At 42.1% G+C, this 24,110-nt stretch overlaps 1 protein-coding gene across 7 annotated transcripts in view; it reads right to left on the bottom strand.

Moving 5' to 3' along the window:
* The window catches only part of RABGAP1L (RAB GTPase activating protein 1 like), a 261,437-nt gene that overhangs the window by 4,508 nt on the left and 232,819 nt on the right, over positions 1-24,110 (bottom strand). For 4 of the 7 annotated variants that reach the window (XM_075096820.1, XM_075096828.1, XM_075096825.1 and 1 more), the window contains 3 exons: positions 10,983-11,075; positions 3,466-3,576; positions 874-978 (listed from right to left, as the gene is read on the bottom strand). In XM_075096820.1, coding sequence (XP_074952921.1) covers positions 874-978; positions 3,466-3,576; positions 10,983-11,075 — 309 coding nt within the window. Of the gene's footprint in view, positions 1-873; positions 979-3,465; positions 3,577-5,931; positions 6,044-6,584; positions 6,917-7,437; positions 10,702-10,982; positions 11,076-24,110 lie in introns of those variants that run through there. The other 3 variants (XM_075096826.1, XM_075096827.1, XM_075096821.1) reach the window with 3 other exon arrangements.

Raw genomic sequence — 24,110 nt, 5'->3', positions numbered from 1 at the left:
TGCACACTGTCACAGCACGTTTGGGCAGACAAATTGTTTGTTTGGAGATGGAATAGGAAAAAATGTCTCTCAGCACTATCACTCTGGTCTCCAAAACAGGAGAAAAAAATCTGGTTTGGTCTGTGGCACTCCATTAAAATACAGCTAACTGATTCCTCCACCATTCAGAACCACTAACTTTTGAGAGCCCTTTTGGTAGAGAAAGGCCTCCGCTGCCTAGTTTATAGCAAACAGAGAACATGGCAACCTCCATTTTAGAAAGACACAAAGAATTACTGTTTGATTGTTGTAGTCAACTGTTGTCAAATGGCAAAAATAAAAATCAGGGTATCACTTCTGAAACATACTTCCGTGTCTGTCAGTATTCAGCATGTTACATACGCAGGATTAAAAAACTAAGATTGAACATTTTGCAAACAAGTAAGAGGCCGGGCCTGGTCAGCACAAGTCTCCTAAGCATCGGCTCTGTTCTGCTGTTGGTTCTAGCTTCAGACAGGAATGTTCACTGCTCTATTTCAGTGAACTGGCAGCTGAATCCAGAATGTCCTCTCACAAGGCAACAACTCCTCCAGCTCCTTGTTTAGATAATTAAAAGAGGTCTGATCACGACTCCTTAGCTGAGATTGCTCACCACCAGTGAAAATGGTTATTACGATACTAGGAAGAGGATAAGGTATGGAAAACTGAACGTTCAGAGTTCAAGTAAAGGAAAACACTGAAAAACATACTGTTTAAAAAAAAATTTACCCTGGCACTGTAAATTTTTAGTTGTAACTGCATATCATTTCCGTGTCTGCAACACATTCATGCTTTTTCACATATCCTTTTGCTTGCATTTCCTTGCTAAAAAGGAAAAGTTGGAGGCTGCCTTACCTGAGCAGTTTCCTCCTCCTGCTTCCGTTTCTCTTCCTCAGTCTCCACAAGCTTCTGTTTGGTCAGGAGGAGTTCCTTGTTCAAAACATCCGCTTTGTCTTCAGCCTAGAATTAGAAATGCTGGTATAAATCAGGCATTATCTGTGCCAACGTAAATGTATTGGTATAGACATACCAGAAATATTGCAGATTCAGGTTCTAGCATTGCCTTTTCCTGCCCTCTGATGGCTCACTTAACTGATTTTTTAATATGAAATTCCCCTTCAAGTAGCTGTTTTCTATGTTATTTCACTGTGTTTCAACAACTGTGCAAAAAGACTCTTTTGCCAAATGCTTCCCTATGCCCAGACGACAAGTAAGCACAGATACTATGTCCTAATACAAACCTAATGCAAACAACGATGCACAGAATCTTCTTCTTGGAAACAATACTAATCTAAGCAAGGGCAGCATGATTTAGCTCCTGTGTAACTTCAGATAACTCACTCCATTTTTGTATCTGTAAGCAGGGAAACCAGATATTGTAGAAAACGTTAGGGGCCTGCACTGTGCCTTACAAAGTGTCTGGCAAAGACAAAGAGAAAAGAGACAAACAGCACCACCAGATGAAACAGTTTGCTTATCGGTGCAAATAAATATTGCCTGGAGAAACTTGATACTGTGTGCATACTGGAGAAAATTAATTTTCTCCTTTCTTTGAAGGGCTGAGCTTATGATGAAACATACTGGGAATGCTTTGTTTTTCTGAGTACTACCCTCACCAATCACCAGGAGAGAAATGTATTTCTCAATGTCTGGATATATTCTGTTGACCTCCCCAACAGGGAGACACACACTGCATCACACCACTCGCCTGTTCAGCAACGGGGTGCTAGAACAGGCAATGGTTGCAGTCAAATAATACTTAGTTTGCTGAAAATACAAGAAAGAAAATGGCATCGCAAACACCAAATAACAGTACAGAACTTGTCTCCGAGTTGCAGTTTGGTTTTCTACCACTGCTGGTGGTGTTAGCTTATCTATCTAATGGTTTGACAGTTGGATTTGATGATCCTAGAGATCTTTTCTAACCTTAATGATTCTATGATTCTATCTGCCACAGCATTAATTATTAATGAGTAGCAGAAGCAGCTCCACCTATGGCCATGACTGGAGAGAGGAACTGAGGGCTCCTACACTGCTCAGTATGGGAGAAGCAGTGAAAGAACGGAAAATTGATAAGATTGACATCTTAGAACAAAAGAACTTGGGGATTAAAAACATATTTTTGATGAAAGACCTGTTTAAGACATGCTTTGAAGGAACTACAAATCTTTCCTCCTTTCACGTGTTCATTCCAGGTTCTCCAAGCACCTGCAGTGGTGTACGGTGTCACCTGGCTTTGCAGGTGAGGGGTGCAACAGCACTAATCTTTTATTTCAGTGCTGGTGACGGAAAACTTTGTGGAGCCACTCTCTTCTACAGACAGACTGCTAACATGCAGGAGAGCAAGGAATGGGACTGGCAAAGGTATGTGTGGGCAGCCTCGTCATGATAGTTGAGAAAAAACAAGCATGGGCAGCAGCAGACATAAAGCTGCTTTATGTACAGTTATTCCCAGGGAAGACAGAGCACCTCAACACATTGCTTTTGGCCTTCACAGAAGACTGCCCACTCCACCATGCAAAGCGCATCTCTGCCTGCGTTTGCTCACTAAGACAGCTCAGATTTTTAGAATCACATGGATCCAAATCAGCAGAGCCTAACTGTCAAGGATCTGCCTCCACAGAAACACAAATTGCACAGCTGTGGTCAATGATGTTTACAGTTCTAAGTTAGATAAAGAAAGTCAAAGAACCATGGGAAATCAAATTGAAAGGCCCTTGCAGGAAAAGATTTTACATTATGAAAGGCACTACAGCCCTCACTGAGCAAGGGACTAATCACGAGGTGCGGTGGAGTATGGCCCTCCTGTATAGAGTACCTTAAGAATAGCTGTTAGGGCATTTATCAATACTACATAAAACACTCCAGAAAGAGGAGGGTTGAATGTGTAGTTCTCTGACAGTCACCTCTGAGATAAAGGGCCCTGAATGCTGCTGCCCTCCACATTCCAGTCTTCACAGGAAACAAACGCAGTTAGCAAAGGACATCCAGGAGCCCTTCTAATTTTTGGTGCCATGCCACTTCATTGTCTCTGAATTTTGTTGGCTGTACTAAAACTGGTGTGAAAACCAGATCCACGTAAGGTGGTAGACATTCTGCAAGGCAACTTCCCTTGAAATTAGTCTTTCGAAGACTACGTGATACCTTTTTCAAGTAAATGTTCATTCTTTGGTATCTGCCTAAAGGTTATGGCTCACACTGTCTAATACAATCCACAACAGAGAAGGTGCAGTCAGCGTTGGCAAGACACCCCTGTGAATGCCTACAGTTGCACATATGTAGAAATCCAGCTTTCTAACTGCAACTAGGAGCAAGGCTGTCAGGAAAATAAAGGTGTGAACAATTATACTTTTGATGTTGTGTTCATGCTTTTACTTGAGCACAAGGCAGGGCTCCTAAAATTGGTGTTGCCAGGCATGAGCTGGGACCCATGTCTGGTAGCGTTACCTGGTCCAGGTCATTTCGTAAGGCAATTTTGCTTGTTACAAGCTCATGGGCCAAGTCATCGTTCTCCTGCTCCAGCCGCATGCTTGCTTCTTGGAGTCTGCGGTTTTCCCTCTGCAGAAAGGAAGGAACAACCACAAAAGGAAGTTAATCCTTATCAATATTGAAAAGCAATAAGCAAGTATATATTGTGTGTAAAACACTGAGAAGGCAAGAGTGCACATTAAGACAGGACTGCTGCTCTGGGAAACAACAGTGAATTAAGCCAGCAGTGCAAATGCAGCAATTCCACTTACATCCCAATGGTTATGTTTGCGTCGCATAAGTGACACGCTGATTGTAGGGTTTCTCTGTCAAAAGTAAACACAGTCCTCTCCACAAAAGCAGTTGGCTTCTGCTTGCTCATCGTCAAAAGAAATTAGGCAGATAAAACCCCACGCAGCAGCAGTGAACAGGGACTGATTAAGAGACACTCATAATAACGTTTCCAGTCGGAAGTAGAAAGCTGTCCTGCTCCATTTTACAAATTTGTCTGCAGGAATCAATAAAAATAGTCCATTTCATAGACAATGTAATGCCAGCTTCCCGTCTTCTGTGGGACCAGTAAACAGCAGCCCTTAGCAGGGAACTCCCTATAGCTCCAATATCTGTACCAGCTTTCATGCACTTTCTCTGTAACTTGCACCAGTGACAACAGCGCATGTTTTACAGGATGCCGCCCGAGAACAAGTGCCAGATGGAGAGAGGACCTCATCCCCAGAGCACAGGCCCAGAACCTGCTCGGTGGGCAAAGCACGGCAACACAAAATGCAGAACTTTGAGACTGCAGGTCCTGGTCCTCACTGCGCTGCCCTCCCTACCCACTCCACGCAGGCAGAAATGACTACGTAGAGCACTAACTAGAGAAGGTAAGTACACAGGAGAAGAATGAACAGTAGTAACTAATGTTTTTTAAAAATCAGTTTCCATGAATGTTCTTCTAGGTCTGCAAAACAGATTCATATTCAAAAGATGTCTGTGGGTCAACAGACTTCCAGGAGTCCACATCAAATACCTCATCTTCAGAACAATGCCAGGTGGGACAGACAGAGGTGCCCTCCTCAAATGTGTTTTAAGAGAGCAAAAAATGTGCTGGCCTTCAGTCACACAATGACTGTGTATCTTTCATACCAAAAGAGACGGCAAAGGGAATCTGTGTGCTGTAGAATCTCAAGCTAAAATATCAAGTTCATATGGAAGGTCATTAAGTGGAGGAACAATAACCTACATGGCAAGATTTCAAAAAGGACTTGTGTTCACTTGAAAGGTAAGTTACGTTCTCCAAGAAAAAACAGTAAAAGTGACTATAAATCAGGACTTAAGACAGCAAAAATTTCCCAAGAGTTGTTCAGTGAATGCCCTTCTACAAAATTTTATCTATTTGCATAAGCACATTATTCACCTGCCTTCACTTCCTCCTGCTTAACAGCTACGCTCGGGTATTTTTTTCTTTCCAAACTCACCACCATGAAACTGCAATTTTCATTTCTGTTGCAAGAAGATTTTGCACGCTTGTCTTAAACAAAAAAAGGACAACTACAGCTCTAAGAGGATGCTAAAAAAGGTCTCTTCTGTGTGGGAGCTTCCTCTGTGGCAGGAAGCAGAACCCCTGCAAATACTCGCTCCTTAATGTGACCCTATTGTGCAACTAGACTAGGCACTGCCCTGTACAGGAAAGTAAGCTTGTTTCCTTTCTGAAAGATTGCACTCTAAATAACTTGTTTTGTTACAGGAACTGTAAGTAAAATACTTTTGTTTTAACACTGTTAAAATAACCACTGCTAAAAGACGCAAAACTTTGGGGATCTTTTTTACTTTAATTGCACTGTATTCTGTTTGCGACAAGGAATTTTTAAAAGTAAAATTCTTCTGTAAGGATAAGGTAAACTTTAAAGTGTAAAACCAAATTGCCATCTTTAATGATGATGATATTATTATTATTATTATTATTATTATTTTAAAAGGCTCCAATGTGCCTTTATTTCTATATTTTGTTCAGAAATGTGGATTTTTTTAGACACAGCTCTGTCAGCAAGCAGTTGTCAGAAAGTGACTTGATTTCGCCTAAAATCTGGGACCAGATCAGGATGGTATTGCTGCCAGGTGCTACAGCACCCATACCTTCTCATAGGGATGTTGCTTAGAGGGAGAGATCAGCAAACTCTTAAGATTCCCACAGAATAACCCAGAAAGAAGTTCGCTTTAACGTTTTTGCTATGCTTTTGCCAAAAGCTTCAGTGTCTGCAAAGCAAGCCGCACAACGTGAAGTTCGAAGTTCCTGCTTTGCATTCACAGACAAGTGGGTAAGCAAGCTATGTGGTTGGAAATGCGCTATCCTCCTCTTAAACTAGAATTTACATGGCATGTTTTTTAGTAAGTTGAAGATCTCTTACCTTGGGCATCCAGTCAATAGCTAAGAGATGTTTTTACCTCGTTCACCATGCTGTTAATTTCCAGCTGAAAGTCTCTTCTAGGGCCACCTTTACTCTTCCTCCACACAGGGCAGTATGCGCGATTAGATGGTTTGTCTTTTCCAGCTCCTCCCCCCAGATCTAGCAATGAAAAACTGCCTCCTTCCTCAGGAGGAAACTCTTAATCTGCTTAAGTCTAAATAAAACCTGACATTACACAGTAAAGACAAAAATAGCAAATAGTGCTTTTCATATGTAGCAAACTATTTTCAGTGGCTCTGAAATATTTACAGGGTTTCATAAAATACCATGCGCAATGGCATAAAGTTCAACAGATGGAGCTGGTTCGTTACAGCAGGACTTGCCTCACAGACAGCATTTTGTAACCTGACATAAGCCAACTCGTCAGACCTGCTAGCCGTCCCTGGTGTAAACAGACATCTTCCTGCCTTTTCTTTACACACCACTAACAATTTACTGACTATGACAACGATTTCCTTCTCTTTGGCATTGCTCAGTTTCTACAATCAGTAAAATAAGAGATTCCTCCTTCCCAAATTCCTCCTAGTTACAACAGGCAGCTGGTGAACTCTGGTTCGCTTTTAAAAGGAGGATACTGCATTTCCAAAGGGGACAAACACTGCTGATACATACAAACACAAATAAACTTACCTCCTGTAAAGTCACAGACCAAATACTGCTTTCAACCATTGGTGTAAAGACAGTGAAAACAGGATATAAAATAATTTTTAATACCAACAAAGACAGCCAAAAAGGAAAAAAATGTTGCTGATTCTTCAGTGGGTTTTTTCGTTCTGAGTTTTAAAGAGGATATACTTCAGCTTCCACCACATGCTGGACGGAAAGAAGGCACATGTGAAAGCAGTAGGCAGCCTCAGCTCAGGCAGGCTGAAAGGCTGAACTCCACCCTCTGCTCCCTTCCAGCCAGCACCAAGGAGCAATTCCTGACAAGATTAGTGGCGATGATGCATCCTCTCTGTGCTGCTACTCAAGCGGGGTGTAACGAGTCACAAACCATGTTAAGCAATTCAGTGTCATGTTCTCTGATGAGCAAACACCCAAACCCCGTATCTTTGGGCATGAACAGATCCTTGACGGTGGAATGAAAACACGGATTAAAATTCACTTTTCTGGATGTGAGCAAACTGAAGTCTTCGTAAGCCCATTGGAAAGGGCTCTTTTCTGCGGAGGACCTCAGAAGGAAAACCCTGTGAACCTCCATCTAGAAACCCAAAAGGCTTTTACGGCAAACTATCCAGGAAAACCTCTCACAGGAAGCAACAGAGAGGCTCCTGGAGGTGGTTTGTGTATTCTCCTTATTGACTCTGAAGACACATTCCCAAAAGTGCCCCAGAACACTTTTTTAAAAAACCACAAACAGCGCTCCACATGAAGAGTTATCTTATGTTTTTCCTCATGACAGTTACCATTCAGTTACCATGACTCTCAATAAAAATGACCCGTGTATTAATTTTTGCTTCCACTTCAAACACGCACAGGGCTATTATGTCCAAATTATGCATTTATTCAGAGAGACCACTTCCCCGTTGCACAACAAGGTCCACGGAGGAAAAGGTGTTTCTATCCTCAGAACAGGACTGTGTGCACAAACAGGGTCTGCTTGCAAAACTCCAGCCCTTCTTTGTATGGTTATATCCTCTTTATTTTAAATCAAGAAGTCCCAAGCACAACTCTGGCAATTTCTCATAAAATCAACCAAAATCCTGTTACATGAGATGTTCTCAAACACAGAAAAAAACCCCCATAATATATAGAAAAAAAATCAATCTGAACTATATTGCTATTTTTTCTGCACATGCAACTCACTTTTCCTCCTGGCTTCTATAGGCAATTTGTAATTTATTTTAACCAAGCCATGAAATTTGGTGACAAGTAGCAATTTCAAACATATTTACTTTTGCACCTTTAAAAAAATCTATCTGACAAAAATGTGAGTGATAATTTGTTATAAGCAATGGAAAATAAAGTGAAAAGCTGTCCATAAAAAAATACACTTTTCCTAAATAATACTTGCAGATACAGAAGGAAACAAACACCCAAAATAATGGCACTCTTTAATACTGTTCTTTTGGTAAGTCAAATCACAATCAACATGAAAAATACGAGCTGGGCAGGAACTCCCGTGGCATGGAGCACAGCTTATTGTAGCCAATGAATTTAACCTGTCAAGAAAACGCGACTGGTTAACGGCAGGCCAGAGGTTGCAAAACCAGCCCTTTTCCGGAGCCTGTGCAGAGTTTGGGGTCAGTGGGATTGGAGGAGCACCCTTCCTGGACATACCCAGCTGCCCTCAGGCAGGGAGCTTCGCTTTCCTGGCCTTTCACAGGAGGCTGCTCAGCCCCTGTGCTTGGGAGCACCTCTGGGACCCCAGCACTGGGGCAGAGAGGAAGAAGCACGCCACGCTCTCACGCTGCTCTGGTTCGGTCCTGGTCTCCCCTGGATGCCCAGGTGAAAGCCAGACCCACACGTGAGAGCCGCGCCAGCTCCCACTGGTGGAGTTCCCTCCCCACCTCTCACAGGGCAGCAGGGATGGACCAGGAGGAGGAGGCAGCAGGGCAGCAGGGGCCCCACAGCGGCTGCTCCCACCCCAGCCCAGCGCACGGCCCATCTCCTATGCTCTCAACAGTCTGTCAGGCTGTTCCCACTGAGGGACAGGGCACAGCCAGGTGTCTTACTCAAGACATCCTTCATCACTGCAACTCAGAAGTGCCAATGCCTCTGTGGTCCTGACTAATCTCTACTGGCAAATAAAAACTGTGACATGCTGCAAATGACAAAAACTCTAACAACTATAATTAAAAACTATCAACAGACTGAAAGCTTGTATCGTTCTTGACCTATAAGAGGCATACTCTGCAGGCATCTCCACTCTAACAATCTCATCCAAGCAACATCCTCATCCTGGGTAGTAAACCAAACACTCATTTTGTTCTGTGAAGAGAAATTGTAAAAATCACAACGATGTAGGCCTTTAGGTCACAGCCCACATAGAGAGCGTGCAAGGCCAGAGAAGCTGTGCTCAGAGGCAATACTGGCTTTTCAACAGCATAGACTCAGTCCATTCCCAAACCAAGCCTGGCTGGGCAAAGTCTAGCACTGATGCTGCCAAAATGAAATGCATTTCTGAACACATGGGCTGCAGAGCGATCTTTTAAGGGACAAGCAAAGCTGGCTCTCTACTTTCTGCCTGCAAGGATCCACAGAGTCTGCGTTTCTTGCTGCCCTTTGGAAACACTCTTGAAATATTGATTCCTACCAACCTCAGCTTGATGTATTGATACAATCAAACATGCAAGAGAAGGAACAGAACACTTACAAGCATTTCTCCATGACACCCATCAGCTGAGGAATGCACCCAAACTTTGAACTTAATGTGCAACTAACCGGTTACAAGGTCTCTAATCACAGCATCACTGAGAGGATCAGACCCAGTCCAGCTTCATAAAAAAATCACACAGTGAGTTGCAAAAGTGCGAGCCAAAACCCTGGGCTGTGATCTGTGATGGTGACTCACGTAAACAGTGGCCCAAGAGTCACTTTCTATAAACTCATTTGCAACTTAGGGATAATGTTCTGCACTGTCCATTGGCCAAGATTAGCTAGTTAATGTGCTTCCACAAAGCTTTAAAGAAGCCTTATCTGTTTTCTAAGTATTATTTTAATTCCACAGTACTATAAGTGAACCACTGGAAAAATACTTAGCAGCAAGTTGTGGTTTTTTCTAAATAGGTCATACTCACTATTTGCCCTTGGCTGCTACAGTCCCAGTTCCCACAAACAATAAAATCTACACCCTTTAACATCAAAAGAACTACACCCAAAACATAATTTTTCACAGGTAAATACTTAAAAAAAAAAAGGTCAGTTTTACTTTGTCCGTACCGGTAACACCATCTTGTTACTTTTATGAATTATGGCATAGTCTTTCACCACAGATTTTCATATTGTGGTTTTCTGAACATGGTGCGCTTTCCTTACATTCACAGACCACGTAAACGTGTTGCACCCTGGATGATTATTTACTTCTCCACACTACTGGTAGAGTCTGTACTGACTGCAATGTCACTTAACGTATTAAGGCTCAATGAAGAACAGCAGAACAGTATAGGTATATATGTGAGCTATGTGAGCTCCCAGCTAATCTGGGCAATAGGCAGTAAAGTGCTTCATCTCTGGCAACTTCACCTAAAGAAAACTGAATTTTTCAAAGCAGGGTAAGCAATAAATGGATCCTGAACACTAAGTGAAGGCAGAGCTTCCATGACACAAAAATCTATGGCAACAGAATGTAGCAGGGACAAAAAAAAGCAAATACATTGGAAAGATAAGCAATGCTGATTCAAAATTAGAGAACTGCTCTTTTTTGGTGAACTATCAAGCTATCATATTAATAACTGAAGCTTTATTTCTTTGCTGCTTTAAAGCAGGATATTTATAGCTCTTAATTCTATTGCAGTAGTACCTTGGGAGCCCAAGAGAGCTCTGGGTCCCACCGTACTAGGCATTATATTAATGAAAAACTACTAACGCTTGGTATAAACAGAGATGAATAACAAGGATCATATCAGTGAAGGAAGAGTTCATCTTCCAAAAGTCTCTGTGGATGCCACTGCACACAGCTTGTGCTAGAACAATGTGTATTTTCTCTTTTCTGTGTCTGTAGCTGAGAATCACCCTTTGTTTCTGCGTCTCATGAAGATCTCCCGTAAAAGTGCAACAGCAGGAGAGTTACCTACAAACATATAAACTGAAAGAAGAAAAATATTATATGTGGCTATTTGCAGATGTCTTGAGAGTTATAAATTGTGACTGAAATATTCCTGGAGAAAACCACTAAGTCCAAAACTCCAAAGAGCTTGTTCAAGAGAGGGGACGAGTTTCACCTGCCACTTAACTTCCCTAAGATCTGCATTGGCATATCCCGGAGAGGTGAGCACAGTACACGCACCTCTGCTTAATTGCTGGAACCGGGTCACTCCCCACAGGATTTGGCCAATGAAACAGGTTCCCATACAGCATCTCCCGTACCTTGTATCTGTCCATAGGATCTTCCTGCTGCAGCTGACTCTCTCGCATTGTTTGGTACTCTTTCTCATATTTCTTCAGCTTTTTTGTTGGCACCTGTGGAACACATTTGGAAAACAGACATTTAAAGATTAGAGGAACACTGGAAAGGCTGTCTGAAAGCTCTCCTTGCAAACAGGAAGCCAAGGAAGTGCTGGAAAGCTGCTGCTGAATAAAGTCACTCCCCACTGCTCAGCAAGCCATGTCACACACTTACCAATACAGCTCACATCGACAGAAATCTTTCTTTGCCTGCTGTTTTTAATTATTCAAATAGTTAAAAGAAAACAAGAGTGAAATAAAGACATTTTAATAAGAGTAACAAGAAGAAAAAAAACCATGAACAACAGGAGTGAGAGAACGGGGAAGAGGAAAATATGCTGTCATAGGTATGATTCAACAAAACAATGCCTTAGCAAGAAAACTGTTGAAAGTGAGATTAGAAGAAAGGAGGGTGCATGCAAAATTCCCTGGAAGAGATCAGAGTAATGTTTTTTATTTCTGAAAGAGTATTAATATCTGAATTATAGCTTGTGACCAATGCCTTCATGAAGTCTGGCATCAGATGACTCCTAGGCAAAGGTGGAGATGCTGCAGTGCCCGCGTCCAGCCGCAGCAGGGAAACAGTGAGGCGACCACACAGGAATCACAAGCAAATTCAGTAAACAACCACGCAGAAAGGTCAAGTGCCAGATAGCTTGATTTCTGGGAAACCACAGCTTCAACTTAAAACAAGGTACACAAAGAACACCTGTATTTATTTTAAACAAAGCACGGAGACCCTCTGCTTTACTTTCACCTTTTAATTGGGTACGCTGTGCTCTATGTGCGATCCCATCCCTCTCTGGAGGCCTTTAATGGCATCACTCTGTCCCCACCATACAACAACACGAAGCCAGCCCTGCTAAGTGTCGGGTCATCTGCTGGCAGCTGGAGAGATCCCTAACCCCACGTACCGTCATGGCTTGTAAACATACACTTTTCCTGGATCTGTTATTTACCTGTTATGTTCCTCTCGCCTATATTGATCGTGTCTAGCTGATTCCTGGTGTGAGGACATGGCACTGTCACCTTGCCTTAGGGCAAAATCTATCCATGATCTGGAAAGCACAGTGCACAGGGAGCGCTAATTAAGCGGCACCAATGCCCACAATTACTGATGAAATCTTAAGCCAACCCCCGCCAAAGAAAGCAAAGAGAAACGAATAAACATAAAAACATGAAGCACTTTGGGCAAACATACAGGAGAATTTCACTTTGATGATGCTTAATAGCGCAGAACACTTTGAAATGAAAAGGATTAAATCAGAGGTGCTTTTTTACGTTTCAGCTGAGCAACATTCAAGATGCAAACCCAGCCCATTTTGTCTTAGTTGCAACTGGAAACTGTCGAGGCTACTTGATATTCAAGAGTAAGAAATCATTTCAAAGTAGCATTCTAAACGAAGTGAACGAATCACACATTCAAAGCCTGATCTATTCCCTCTTTCCACGATTCTTACTGTGATCTTATGCAGAGAAGCAGGTCAAGGCTCCCAGGCTGGGCTGTTACGAGGACGCCCTCCAAACCTAGTTCTCCTGTGCTGTTGTGGAGTTTTGTGCTCCAATATGCTACCAGCACAAAAGGAAGATAAATATGAGGAAAACATTGTGGCGTGCTATGGCAAAAAGGTGCAACATAGGTGTAACTTAGAAGATGGTCTATGCAACCAAAGATTGTCTAGTTTTTTATGCTTTTCACTCAGACTGGACAAAACCTTTAAAGTACACACAAGCAGTAATTCTCACTGCACAAAGAGAGAGACAAACCTGCCATCCACGCAGCTGCATGCATACCTCGCCCACCACCACTTCGCCACGCGCAGAGGAGCCCCCCACGTTTACGTGAGCGGTGCCGTACACAGCCCAGCCCGGTGCCAGGTGTCGGGGTCTGCCTCTGCTGACAGCCACAGTGACCCACCAACGGCTTCACCTTTACAGCTGCCTGGAGCGGCATCCCCCTTTTCGCTTTAACCATGAGATTTGCTTAAATTACTCGTGAATGGAAATCGTAGTTTTCTCTATAATCCAGAAGATACAGGCAAAATACAGCATAAAGGTAATGATCTGAGTAAGTAACTCCTACCAAGAGAGCAAACGGGGTATCAAGCACCGCTATGACCCAAATGCCTATGCTGAGCACTGTGCCGCCGCTGCCCCTCAGCCAGGCTGAGTCTGTGCATGAAGAGATGACTGCTGCTTCTTGGTAGCACACAGCAGCCAGCAGCATGCAGCTCTCCTTGCTCGTTTTTCACATGTTAATTTTTTAAGCTGCATGAGAGCAGCCTTATTTCTCTGGTTTCATCTTGTAGTGAGATAAGGCAGAATTTAACTTGCACAGAGTCTATATGGCACTTAATCATCTGCCTCAACAACACCAGAAACTAATCTGAACACGTTACATCAAAAACCGTATGATGAGCAGGGGAGAACGAGAGTCAGCTGCTTCATTTATCTCCGTTCTCCACCGTCTTCACAGTCCCTGTTTCCACACACTGAGAGTTCACAACCATTGCTTAATGCACGGTAACTCTTCCCACCAACCGTTCTTACCAATATGTCCTCCTTTACTTTCTTCAGTTGCAATTCACACCTGTGAGTAGGACCACATGTGAGTCTTCTGTGGCTTTATGGGGGATAAGGTAGCTCTTTCACCTCTACAGGAGCTACCCATGGATGTGGCCTGGGACGAAGGGCAGTCCACGTGCCTGGCACGCTCTCCAGCAAGCAAACAGCATGGCAACACTTTCTCAGCAATGTTAACAGTAAATATACGTGAAACAGGGATCAAATCATGAAAGGTGTAAGCATCATGTTGTGACACAGAAAATGGCTTCCGTGCTTGTTGAAAGAATATCCTGACTTGTGCATGTTAGTATCTAATTCTTAATTGGAAAGTAGTACCTAAATACAGTGAAAGTCTATTTTAAGGGTCTGGGAGAGGGTAGGAGGGTGGGGGAAATCCCTCTTAGAAAACCAGTCCATACTAACCCCCTTATGCCATAAAACACAAATTTGAGCAGGTATGCTTAATAACTTTGGCAGGGACTGTGCTTCACTGTTGTTGTCTATTCAGCTGCATTACTTAAAGGAGTTTGATAATTTATTACAGCACTCTTCTGGGTATACAGTAGTAAGTGAAAAAAAAATTTAAAAGCCCATTTCCATATTCCCCAATTTAATTCCCTGAAACAGTTTGTGAATTCAACAAAGGACTTCTCTAAGCCCTTTCATAAGTAAGCACATAGTGCTAGCTATGCTTCAGTCTTCATGGACTGCTTCTGAACAAAGTGTGCTCATAAATTTTCCGTAAAAGCTTCTGCAATATTGATTTCTTCTTTCTTTAGCACCATGGGGTATATTGGCTAGAACTGATGGTTATCAAATTTAGGAGACTCTTATGGTTTATAAACATTGCTCATCTGTTTATCCCAGTATCTTATCTCCTTGACTTGTTTTATTTTATTGTGTGCAAGCATAAAATCATGTCACTAGTCATACATACAGAAGAAGCCATGCAGAGATCTTAAGAAGACATCCACGCAGAAGAACTGAACAAGCAAAACCTCCTTCTGAAAAAACCCCAACAGCCTACTGCACTGACTGCTCAAAGGACTCACTGCGGTGAGGTGATATGTGGCAGGCGAGAAACAAAAATGCTTTGTTTTTAGCTGCCCTCCCTATTTGGGCAGGGCTGGAAAGTCTCCTTCACCTTCTCTGGCAATCCTGCACACAGGCAGCATGCCGAACATCGGCATCCACTCAGCTCCAGGAGACCTTTCCCTCATTTTGCCATTTCTTTAGCTGTTTACAGACAGTTCAGTCTGACCTCGCTGGATTAATAAATTGTGCATCTATGACTCCTTCCTCCAAAACGTTTTATTGCTTTAATGAAGCACGAGCACTCAGAGGAGGTAGTTATCATTATGTTCATTTGACAGCCAAGGAAATGGAAGCAGTGATGTAAAGTGATTTCCTGAACATATTGAAGACAGCCAGGGGCTGATCCAGACAGAAAAATCCTATTACCTAATTACTAATTTCCAGCACTGCCACAATGACAGACCAAGCAGAGTATCTCTTTCCCAAAGTCCCACTTCTCTATCTAGCACTGCAGAAACACTCCAAAAAATATATTGTCTCATCACACTCATAATGTAACCAGTATCGTGTGATCTCAGCATTCTTAATATTTTTCCTCTCTAGTTCTCACCTTAGTGTGGAAGGAGGAAAAAAAAACAAAAAAAAAAAAGAAAAAAAGCCAATTAACAAGATGTGCAATGCTTTCCTTTCCCATTCTTTGAAGCAGGTGACTTCATTTTCTGTTTGACAGGCGATGGATTTGCTTGGTATTTCAAGACTGAGGTGGGGGACTTGCATCTCTCCAAACACAGGATTATACTGTGTGCTGATGACTGATGTGGGAGACCCCGAGCTTGCTTTGGGCGAGCACTGAGAGCGGCCACCAACACTGGCTGCAGCCCATCTTCCCTTTTATCCATCCATCACACACATCTTCAGCTGCAACCCCTGTGATAAGCCCAGACTCTTCCCACTGCTGCTAAACAGAACCATTTCCAAGCACACGTGATACCTGGGAGCCCGAGTCAGAGGTGGTAGGACCAGCCTGAGCTCGCTCAGACCTGGCTCAGCCCTCGCACACAGCCATGAGCACTGGCTGCAAGTGGCTCTCACAAACCACCACTACGTGTGCCCCTCTTGAGGAGATCTGAGTTACGCTTGCGCGTACTTAATTTTATTCACATTATGATTTAGAACAACATTAAAAGAAAGTTAATTTCAAAATGATGTTTGGTTCTCCAAAGTGTGTCATATGAAGCCTGTAAGCTTTATAGAAAACCTCAGACAGCAGATTAGAGACAACAAATTGCAGATCACCTGCATTGTCTTAGTTCACACTCAAAGCTGTTGTATCAATTTATTCTTGTTAATACTTCATATTTAAAAGAGAACTAAATCAGGTTCAAGGAAGGATAATAGAGCTCTACTTAAACAAGCCAAATTAAGGCTTTAAGGTAACAAAAACATACGAAGAAACTAACTCAGTGCTCTCCTGGTCTGTGCAGTCATTGCTATGCATAACTGTACTGTCCTTTTCTTAAAATGTGGTTGCCAAAGGCATGAAAAAGTATCCTGCAATATCTGCCACTGGCAGTAAGTTTCAGAAGTAGATAAGCAATTTATTTTTCTTTTGGGAGGATGCAGCAATGGAAAAGAAGGAACAAAACCCACTGTAATGTGTTGATACAGCAGACTCATCTCTTGGATTAGACCTTAAAGGGGGTGAGTGGGATGTCATATTTAGATACATTCAGCTTGTATTGTATCTCCAATGAGATATTAGCCACAAGCATGAATTCTGAGACGAAAAAGGGCAAATCGTAATTCCTCACAAAACTCTATTTGCACTGTGTCCGCAGAGAAGAAAATCTGCAGCATTTGCAGAAGAAATGTAGGGATTAAAATCAGCTGCTACCTGAAGAAAATTCATAAGCTGGAACACAGCTTGAAGAATTCCCATTTCTCCTTTTGTCACCGTGTGGTGAAGGGCTTGCTGATTACAAGCTTTTTCACCACAGGTTTGAAATCAGGTGGAACAGCCCTCATTGGCTTTTCACCGAGCTACAGCATCGCATTCAGGACCCAGACAACCCCCAGCTCTAAAACACACCACAGATCTCATTAAACATCATCAAACCCCTGGTTTTGGGGCATCACGATCAAAAAGTTTTTCATGAAGCAGCCTCTCGCGCATCATCTGATTCCAGCCTTATCCTCATCACAGCCTGGCTTTGGGCAATCTCGCAGCACAAAACCTGCAGTGCTTGGGCTGATTAGCCACCTCTCATCACAGTGGATGAAGGTGGGCCCGTGTCACTCTGCTTGAGCTCACATGTTGCACGCAGCACAATAAATGCCCTGAATGTCAGACGCTAGTTTATCGTCTTTGCTGGCAGGAAGGAGATGTTCCCTGAAATTCCTTGGAAACGTACATTGTGTTGGAGAGAGTGTCTGCTTCATGCGTGCCTGTCTGAGTGCCTGCTGTAGAACAGCATCCCTCTCCACCTTGCTTTTGAAAAAAGAACTTACAGAAATGCTCTTTTTATATCAGCAAAGCATCTTGCTGCACACCCAAGTACCCCCTCCTTGCAGAGAAGAGTTTTTTTCCTTCAGCAAGTCAGCTCATTGCCAGCTCTGTAGGTGTAAGACCTCCTGAAGAGAGTCTTCAGGATAACACAAATCCAATCTGAAAGCTGGCTGGAGGCAAAGGGAACCAGCTTTGCTGTGAATTTTTATTTTCATTTAATTCTTCCACATCAGTTAATTATCAAAATATCTCAATTGCAACGGAGATGCCCACAGGAATTTATAGAAAGAGGGGAAAGGCAGGTTGCAAAATTTACAGAGTACCTGCCCAATTTACTGTGATGCAAAATGGCAGAGGCCCCAGTCAGTGATGCTGGATGACTTCCAGCACCATATCCTCTTGTCAGATTTTAATCTCTAGAATGTATTTCCATTCATCTAAACCTGCTGAACCTGGCGTAACACATTATTCTTCCATAGCCCTGTTGTTTAAAGATCTGCTTAGTTAGGCTCAGTTAGCAATACAGTTAACCCAGTTAAAAGAGTAAGCTGAGACTGAGACATATTCAGTAAGTCTCACTGTACAGCAATCCAGTGGCAACACAGGAAAAGAGAAGGAAAAATTCAGATTCCCTGAACTGTAGCTCCAAACAACGGCATGTACTTTTGCGCTCGCCATCAGTGCTGGTGTTTGAGAGGCACGTATAGTGACTGCAGGGGAATCTGCAATTAAAAAAAAAGCTCAAGGAAAGCTTGTTCTGCCTCGTGGCAGAGGCTCTTCAAAACACTCCTCTTCAGATCCTCAAATTGGTTTTCAGCATTCAAAAATTCATTTTCACTTTGAGATATGGAGGACTTATTATCCACTTCAACTCTATTTGTTTTAGCAAAAAAAGAGACACCCTGAGTGGCTTAAAAGCAGTGCTTGAAAATGGCTGATTATTTTATATACTTGCAGCTGATGTCTAGCAGCTCACCCAGACAAAAAGTGCTTCCTCTCGCCTACAGAGACAGGCTTTAGCATTGAGATGCAGACCGTGGAAGGAAACAGCTACGTCCACTTTGTCAGCAAGCGCCCAATTTGCATTTAAATTTGTTGTGGTCAACAGAAATACTGTGGCTAAGGATACTAATATTTGAAACATTCTAGATGGAAAATATCTATGTACAAGTAATTTTTATTATCTGACATAACTTAAAGAATGCCTGAACAATGAGATCTCTACTACAAAAGACTATATAGGCTAAATGAAACTACCTATATATCCCAAGGCCACAGATTAGGATCAGGTAACTGGGGAACTGACACTCTGACCAGACATCTGGGACAAGGCCCTGCTCTGGATAACGCAGTTACTATGAACAGCAGCAGTTTTTCCAGCACAGAATTTATTCATTGGTTTGTACCTCATAACATAATAGTTCCCTGTGATTTTGGGTGTCTTGCATACATACACTTTTTGGCACACAGGATTTGCTGCTGAAGGCTTTGTACGTATCCTCAGTGACGATGCAAAATCAGACCCTCAGCTCTCCCCCACTTAAAGGTACATAATTCATTTTGATTTAGATCTAACCCATGCCCACAACAATTTTAGAGCTTTGGTTGCATTTCTTGGCACACCACAGCAAAAGAAGAGAAGGGTGAGCGGGAGGACAAGTGCAGTCTTCACCACTATCCCTGAGACAACAGAATCAGAAATTCAGGAAAAAGTCGCCAGTGATTTTCTTGCATCACTTAGGAAAGAAACAACCTCTCCTAGCTACACTGTCCTAGGGTTCACTTTCCGACCTTGTTTATCCTGAAACTAACACTGACCTATCTCACAGTCACACTTACGGAAAACAGCCGACACAAAGCTAGCAACTGGTCAGTAACCAAGTTCAAAATATTGGTATTATCAAGGCTGTAAAACCTGTCATGTTGAACAAACTGATACCCTTAAGAAAATGGAATTTTTGGAATTGTCTGCTAAAGACATAACAATGAACTATGGGGGGCTGGCAAAACAGAATTTGAGAGCCAGAGACAAAAACTGAGAGATAGAGAAGCACTTTTTTAATGACCTTGAGGAGGTCATTAAAAGGAGGTCTCCTTGAGGAGAGCTGAGAGACTGATAAAAGCAAACATCCCACCTCAGAAGCCGCTGAGAACAGGGTGACAAAGTGTATAGTCAAGGAGAACAACTAACTGGGATAAGAACTAAAACAAAGTGCCCAGTAGGGGAAATACCCTTGTTATAATACTAAAAATCAGGCCCATTGACCAGGAACCGCCCCTCCTCTAGTAAGTCCCTTAACCTATGAGCATGCATGGTAAATTAAAAGTGAGCTGTACTGCTACATCCAAGTGAGAAAGAAATTAACCAATTATTAGCTGAGGCATGTGAATATTAGCTGTGATTGACACATTTAACTGTATAAATGCCTTGTAGTGTCTCGGTGCAGTGTGCTGGCTTTGTGGGTTACCACCTAACGCCCATCTTTGCACAAAAATGAATCAAATAAAATACCTCTGCTCTGTGTGGAGTTTGGCATTTTGCACACTGGGCAGACAAACCCGCTTTTCAGGATAACAGTAACAGTCCACAAAGTCAACAGCTTTCAGCTAATAAACCCCCGGCTGAATACATCTTCTGAAACCTGCCCTGAGACTGGTGAAACCAGCTGTCTGTCACACCCGATTCTGACTCTGTTGAGTTATCAAGCCACGTCTTATCTCCTGTCACACTCTGTGCCCAGCACAAGAGTGACATTAAAAAAAATTCTATTTCCTGAGATGGAGGGTGGGTGGTAGATCGCAACTCTAAACCATATGCCCAGATAAGCTACATTCAACAGTAAAGAACCTCGCAGTATTCTTTGAATATACATTCTATATGTTAATATTATTTTAGATCAATTCCATGTCACAGTATCAAGAAAACTGTAATGCTGTCATACTTTAAATTTGCATCTTTAAAATCACTGTCAGGCTTCACTGATGTGTGGTGAGGTCCTTGATGCTAAAACACCTTTCATTACTTTTATAAATATTTCAACCCCACAAATTACTAATAGCAATTACTTTTCACTGCATTACTCTGCTAGCAAAAAATACATGCCTTTTCTATATTAAAACTGAACCATTATATATTTACATTAAGGGCTCCACAATCCCTTCTGTAATATCTAATACTTCTATCCGTATTTCAGCAACTAACACAACTTTTACCACATCTTCACAAAAGCCTTGCTTTTTTTCTGCTTGCCCAATTCCAGAAACACATCTGCTAAAACCCTAAAATAATAAAAAATCTTTAAAACTGCACATTAAATGATCAGCATTTTGAAAATACAAGTGGGACAGTGTCCAACTTCCAAGGTATCAGAAATGCTCACTGAAGCATTTTACTGCAATAGCTAATCCTTGCCCTACTCTGTTACCTCTCTAATCCTTCATCTGCCGAGGTTTCCTCAGTGCCTTTAATGAGGCTTCAGCTTTTGCCATATTTGCACCTTTAATCCTCTGCGGTACCTGCAAAATGCCTTGGCACAGAGCTGGCAGGTAACTGGAGGAAGGGCAGGCCAGGAGAGTTTAAACGCACTAGTCAGCCATTAATGTGGTATAAGCAGCTGCTGGAGAGCATCCGTGGGGACGGGAACACACAGCAGTGCTGCATGTCAGCCCCAAGAGATAGAAAGCAGGTGTACCGATTCGCAAACCTGTATATACAAGGCTGCTTTTTGGTTTTTTAAACCTTCTGCTGTTTCACTGCCCCAGCTATGGTTCCCTCACCACCGCGAACACGACTGGCTGAGTTTGCCACTTCACCTGTGCAGAGAATGGTGCTCATTCATTATGTTTAGCTGAGACCCTGTCAGGCTAATCAATTACCAATGAACTCAAGACCTTCTGCTTTATCACCTAGCAGGGAAAATCCCAAGAGCATCTTAAGCACTGACAAAAGCAAGACGTTTGCATCAGGCAGGAGGGGCTGAAGGCGGAAGATGAAATGTGGCTGTGCTGCCAACTTCAGCTGGAAAGCCAAGCCACTGCTGCCACTGAAGAGTGAGCCTTAAAAAAGAAAGGGCTCCTACAAAGGGAAAACACCCACTTTTTTTGCAGAGAAGGAAGCTGGTTAATATTAGCTAGTTTAGTTAATATTAGCTAGCTAAAATCTAGCTCCCGCCATTTTTACCCTCTGGTACTAACAGCCACAAAGAAGAAGCAAGCTCCGTTTTCCTTCTGAGTTCTCTGCCCCGTTCCTCTTGCCATGGAAAGGAGACCCTCAGGTTTGGGATAACAGAATTCAGTGTTGCCTGACCTGCTACGAAGTTCAACCTGAGTCTGGACAACCCCTGTGTACTTGTTCTTCCCTACACACTTAGCTTCTGTGATCTCCAAGGTAAAACACAAACAACTGCCATGATATCTTAACTTGGGATTACTTTGGTGACTACCTTGTAGCAAAACTACAACAGTTTATATATACAGTGAGCTTTGTCTTGGCATAGCTAAGATGCCACCCTGAAATCAAACCATCTGGATTTTTCTTAGCATAAAAGACAAGCCTACAGCTTTAAAACATCAGTGACCAGGGCAACCAACACTCCAGTCAGTGCAGGATTTTTTTAAATTAGTTCATGTTGACACAGCTAGAAGGAAGCAGTAAAGAAAAAAATGTGTGTATCAAATGGTGCATGTGAGCACAAACTAAGCAAGATAAAAATCACTGAAATACATTTCCAACCTCATCAGTGAATTTATGCCAAGTTCTTCTGAGAACTGGGTTCAGAAAGAATGAAAATTGTTGTAGACAATGAAGTCAGAGTATTTTTAACTAACAGATTCACCTACACAAACTTGCTAATCCACCTTCTAGTAATTAAGAAATTCGGCCTCTTTAAAGAGATTAACTGCCTTTTCTTCTAGTTTTAGCACTCCTTTCAAAGTTGATGAACCTACTGATCATGGAGCCACCGACAGAATACTGATAAATACAAGTACTTTGTATTTGCTACAATTACACACACAGCTTTTGGGTTTGTATACAGCTTTACTAAGGTGTAATGTAACTGCAATCTACAAGGAAAGACAAGTGAGGTAAGAAAGCTGAGGGCTTAGAATTCAGAAGGTTCAAATCTTTCATTCGACCCACTTCACTTTCTCATCCTAACGTGATGACTACTGTATCTAACAGATTTGAAGTGGCTGTATCAATCTTACCTGACCTACCTCACCTGTGGGGAGAGAAACAAGTTAAATTCTGCTTTATTCTTATTGAAATATTTCTGCATTTAAATGTTGAAATATGGCCTTACAAAGTAACTCATCACCTGCTCTTTAGCTGCAAAGGTTCCTCCTGATACCCAACACGTTCAAGGTCATTAAAACTAAAGACCTAACGAACCAATTATGTCTAAACAATGACAGAAATAGAAGCAGAGTTTCTCAAGTACCCAGAAAAACTTGTGTCAATTTTCCTGGAATTCTCTTTAAGAAGAAAACGAGGAAGCTCCAAAACACTGAAACGTCCTGCTTTTGAATGTTTAATCACAAAGATTCTGTCCTTATTTATAAAATGTCTATTTGAGACATTGCTTAAATAATTCCCTCTTGATCCAACGACAGTAAAAGGGCAGCAAGAAGAAATGCTCTTAAACATGAGGAAAATAGAAAATAAATGGAAAAACAATATAGGTAATTTATTAGGGACAAATAAAACAATAGCTAAAACTAAATGCAGAAGAAAAAAAGTTTAAATTCCTTCTTGAGTTTCATTAGGCTGGACTTAATTCCAGAGCATATTGAAAACAAGAGGATTCCTAAGCATTGTTCATATGCATTAATAGTTAGAGCTTGAAAATAATTATGATTCAGAGGAATCAGAATGGTCTGTTGGAAACCAGGCTGCAGGTTTTTTATGCAAAGCAGAAGTACTGACAAAACTAGCAGATGAGATCTCTAGTCCACCGATGTTCATTTTTAGTAAATCCTTGAACACAATCGAGATTCACTTAGACTAGAAGAAAATTCTGTATTACCAATATTTAAGAACCACAAATCAAACCATCTGGATGACTTCGGTTGGTGAGCTGAAATCCAGAAGCCCCATACATGGTCTGCAGAGCTGGTAAGGAACCAACCGATAACTGGAGTAGGAATGTAACTAGTTCCACACCAACATGATTTTATAAACTGTAGGTCCCATTTTATTCTTCACCTACACGTTTGACTGATAAAAGTAACTAACTTTATAGTTTTAACAGTCTTCTCTTGCACTGGATTCACTACCACATATTAGATGTATTTAAAAAAAAAAAAAAAGGCAAACCAAAACCCCCAGAAGAGTATCCGATAGCCATAAAGCATGAATTAAAAAGCTTAGGAATTGGGTCAAAAAGCCATTGTCAAAGGGAATCATTACTCAAAGACATTTTTCATTTTTGGTTAACGACATCCTAAAGGGTGTCTTCTGGGACTCATAAAAGATCCAGCACTATCAAACATTACATCAGTGGCCTTGAAGTGAAAAATACAGTCCCATTAATAAAATATACAGATGATGCATGGATAGAAAGAGCAGTAAGAACAAGAACATGGACCAGAAAATTGCACACATGTATTCAAATTCCTGGAAATAGCTTACTCAAATGAAATGCACCACTGTGCCGACTCCAGACCAAACGTCTGAGGGGCTTTACCACAGCGCAGAGCAGCAGACCTCCAGCTGGGGTTGAATCCCATGAAGAGATGGGATCAATCCCAAGAAAACACCATTTGGACTTTTCCAAAAGTTTGGAAACTTTTCCACACTCTGGGGAGAATGGGGGATGGAGGAATGAGAAGCACATGCTGTGAAAGCAACCTGCCATTGGCTGGGCAAGACCTAGCTCTTCCTCCGCAGCCCTCTCCCTCCCACCTCACTGCTTGATGGCAAGCTGACCAAAATAATCCTTAAA

Source organism: Phalacrocorax aristotelis, chromosome 6, assembly GCF_949628215.1.
Source record: "Phalacrocorax aristotelis chromosome 6, bGulAri2.1, whole genome shotgun sequence".
In the NCBI taxonomy this organism is placed as follows: Eukaryota; Metazoa; Chordata; class Aves; order Suliformes; family Phalacrocoracidae; genus Phalacrocorax; species Phalacrocorax aristotelis.
Note: the sequence above shows the minus strand (reverse complement) of the source record. Positions and strands in the feature narration are given on the sequence as shown.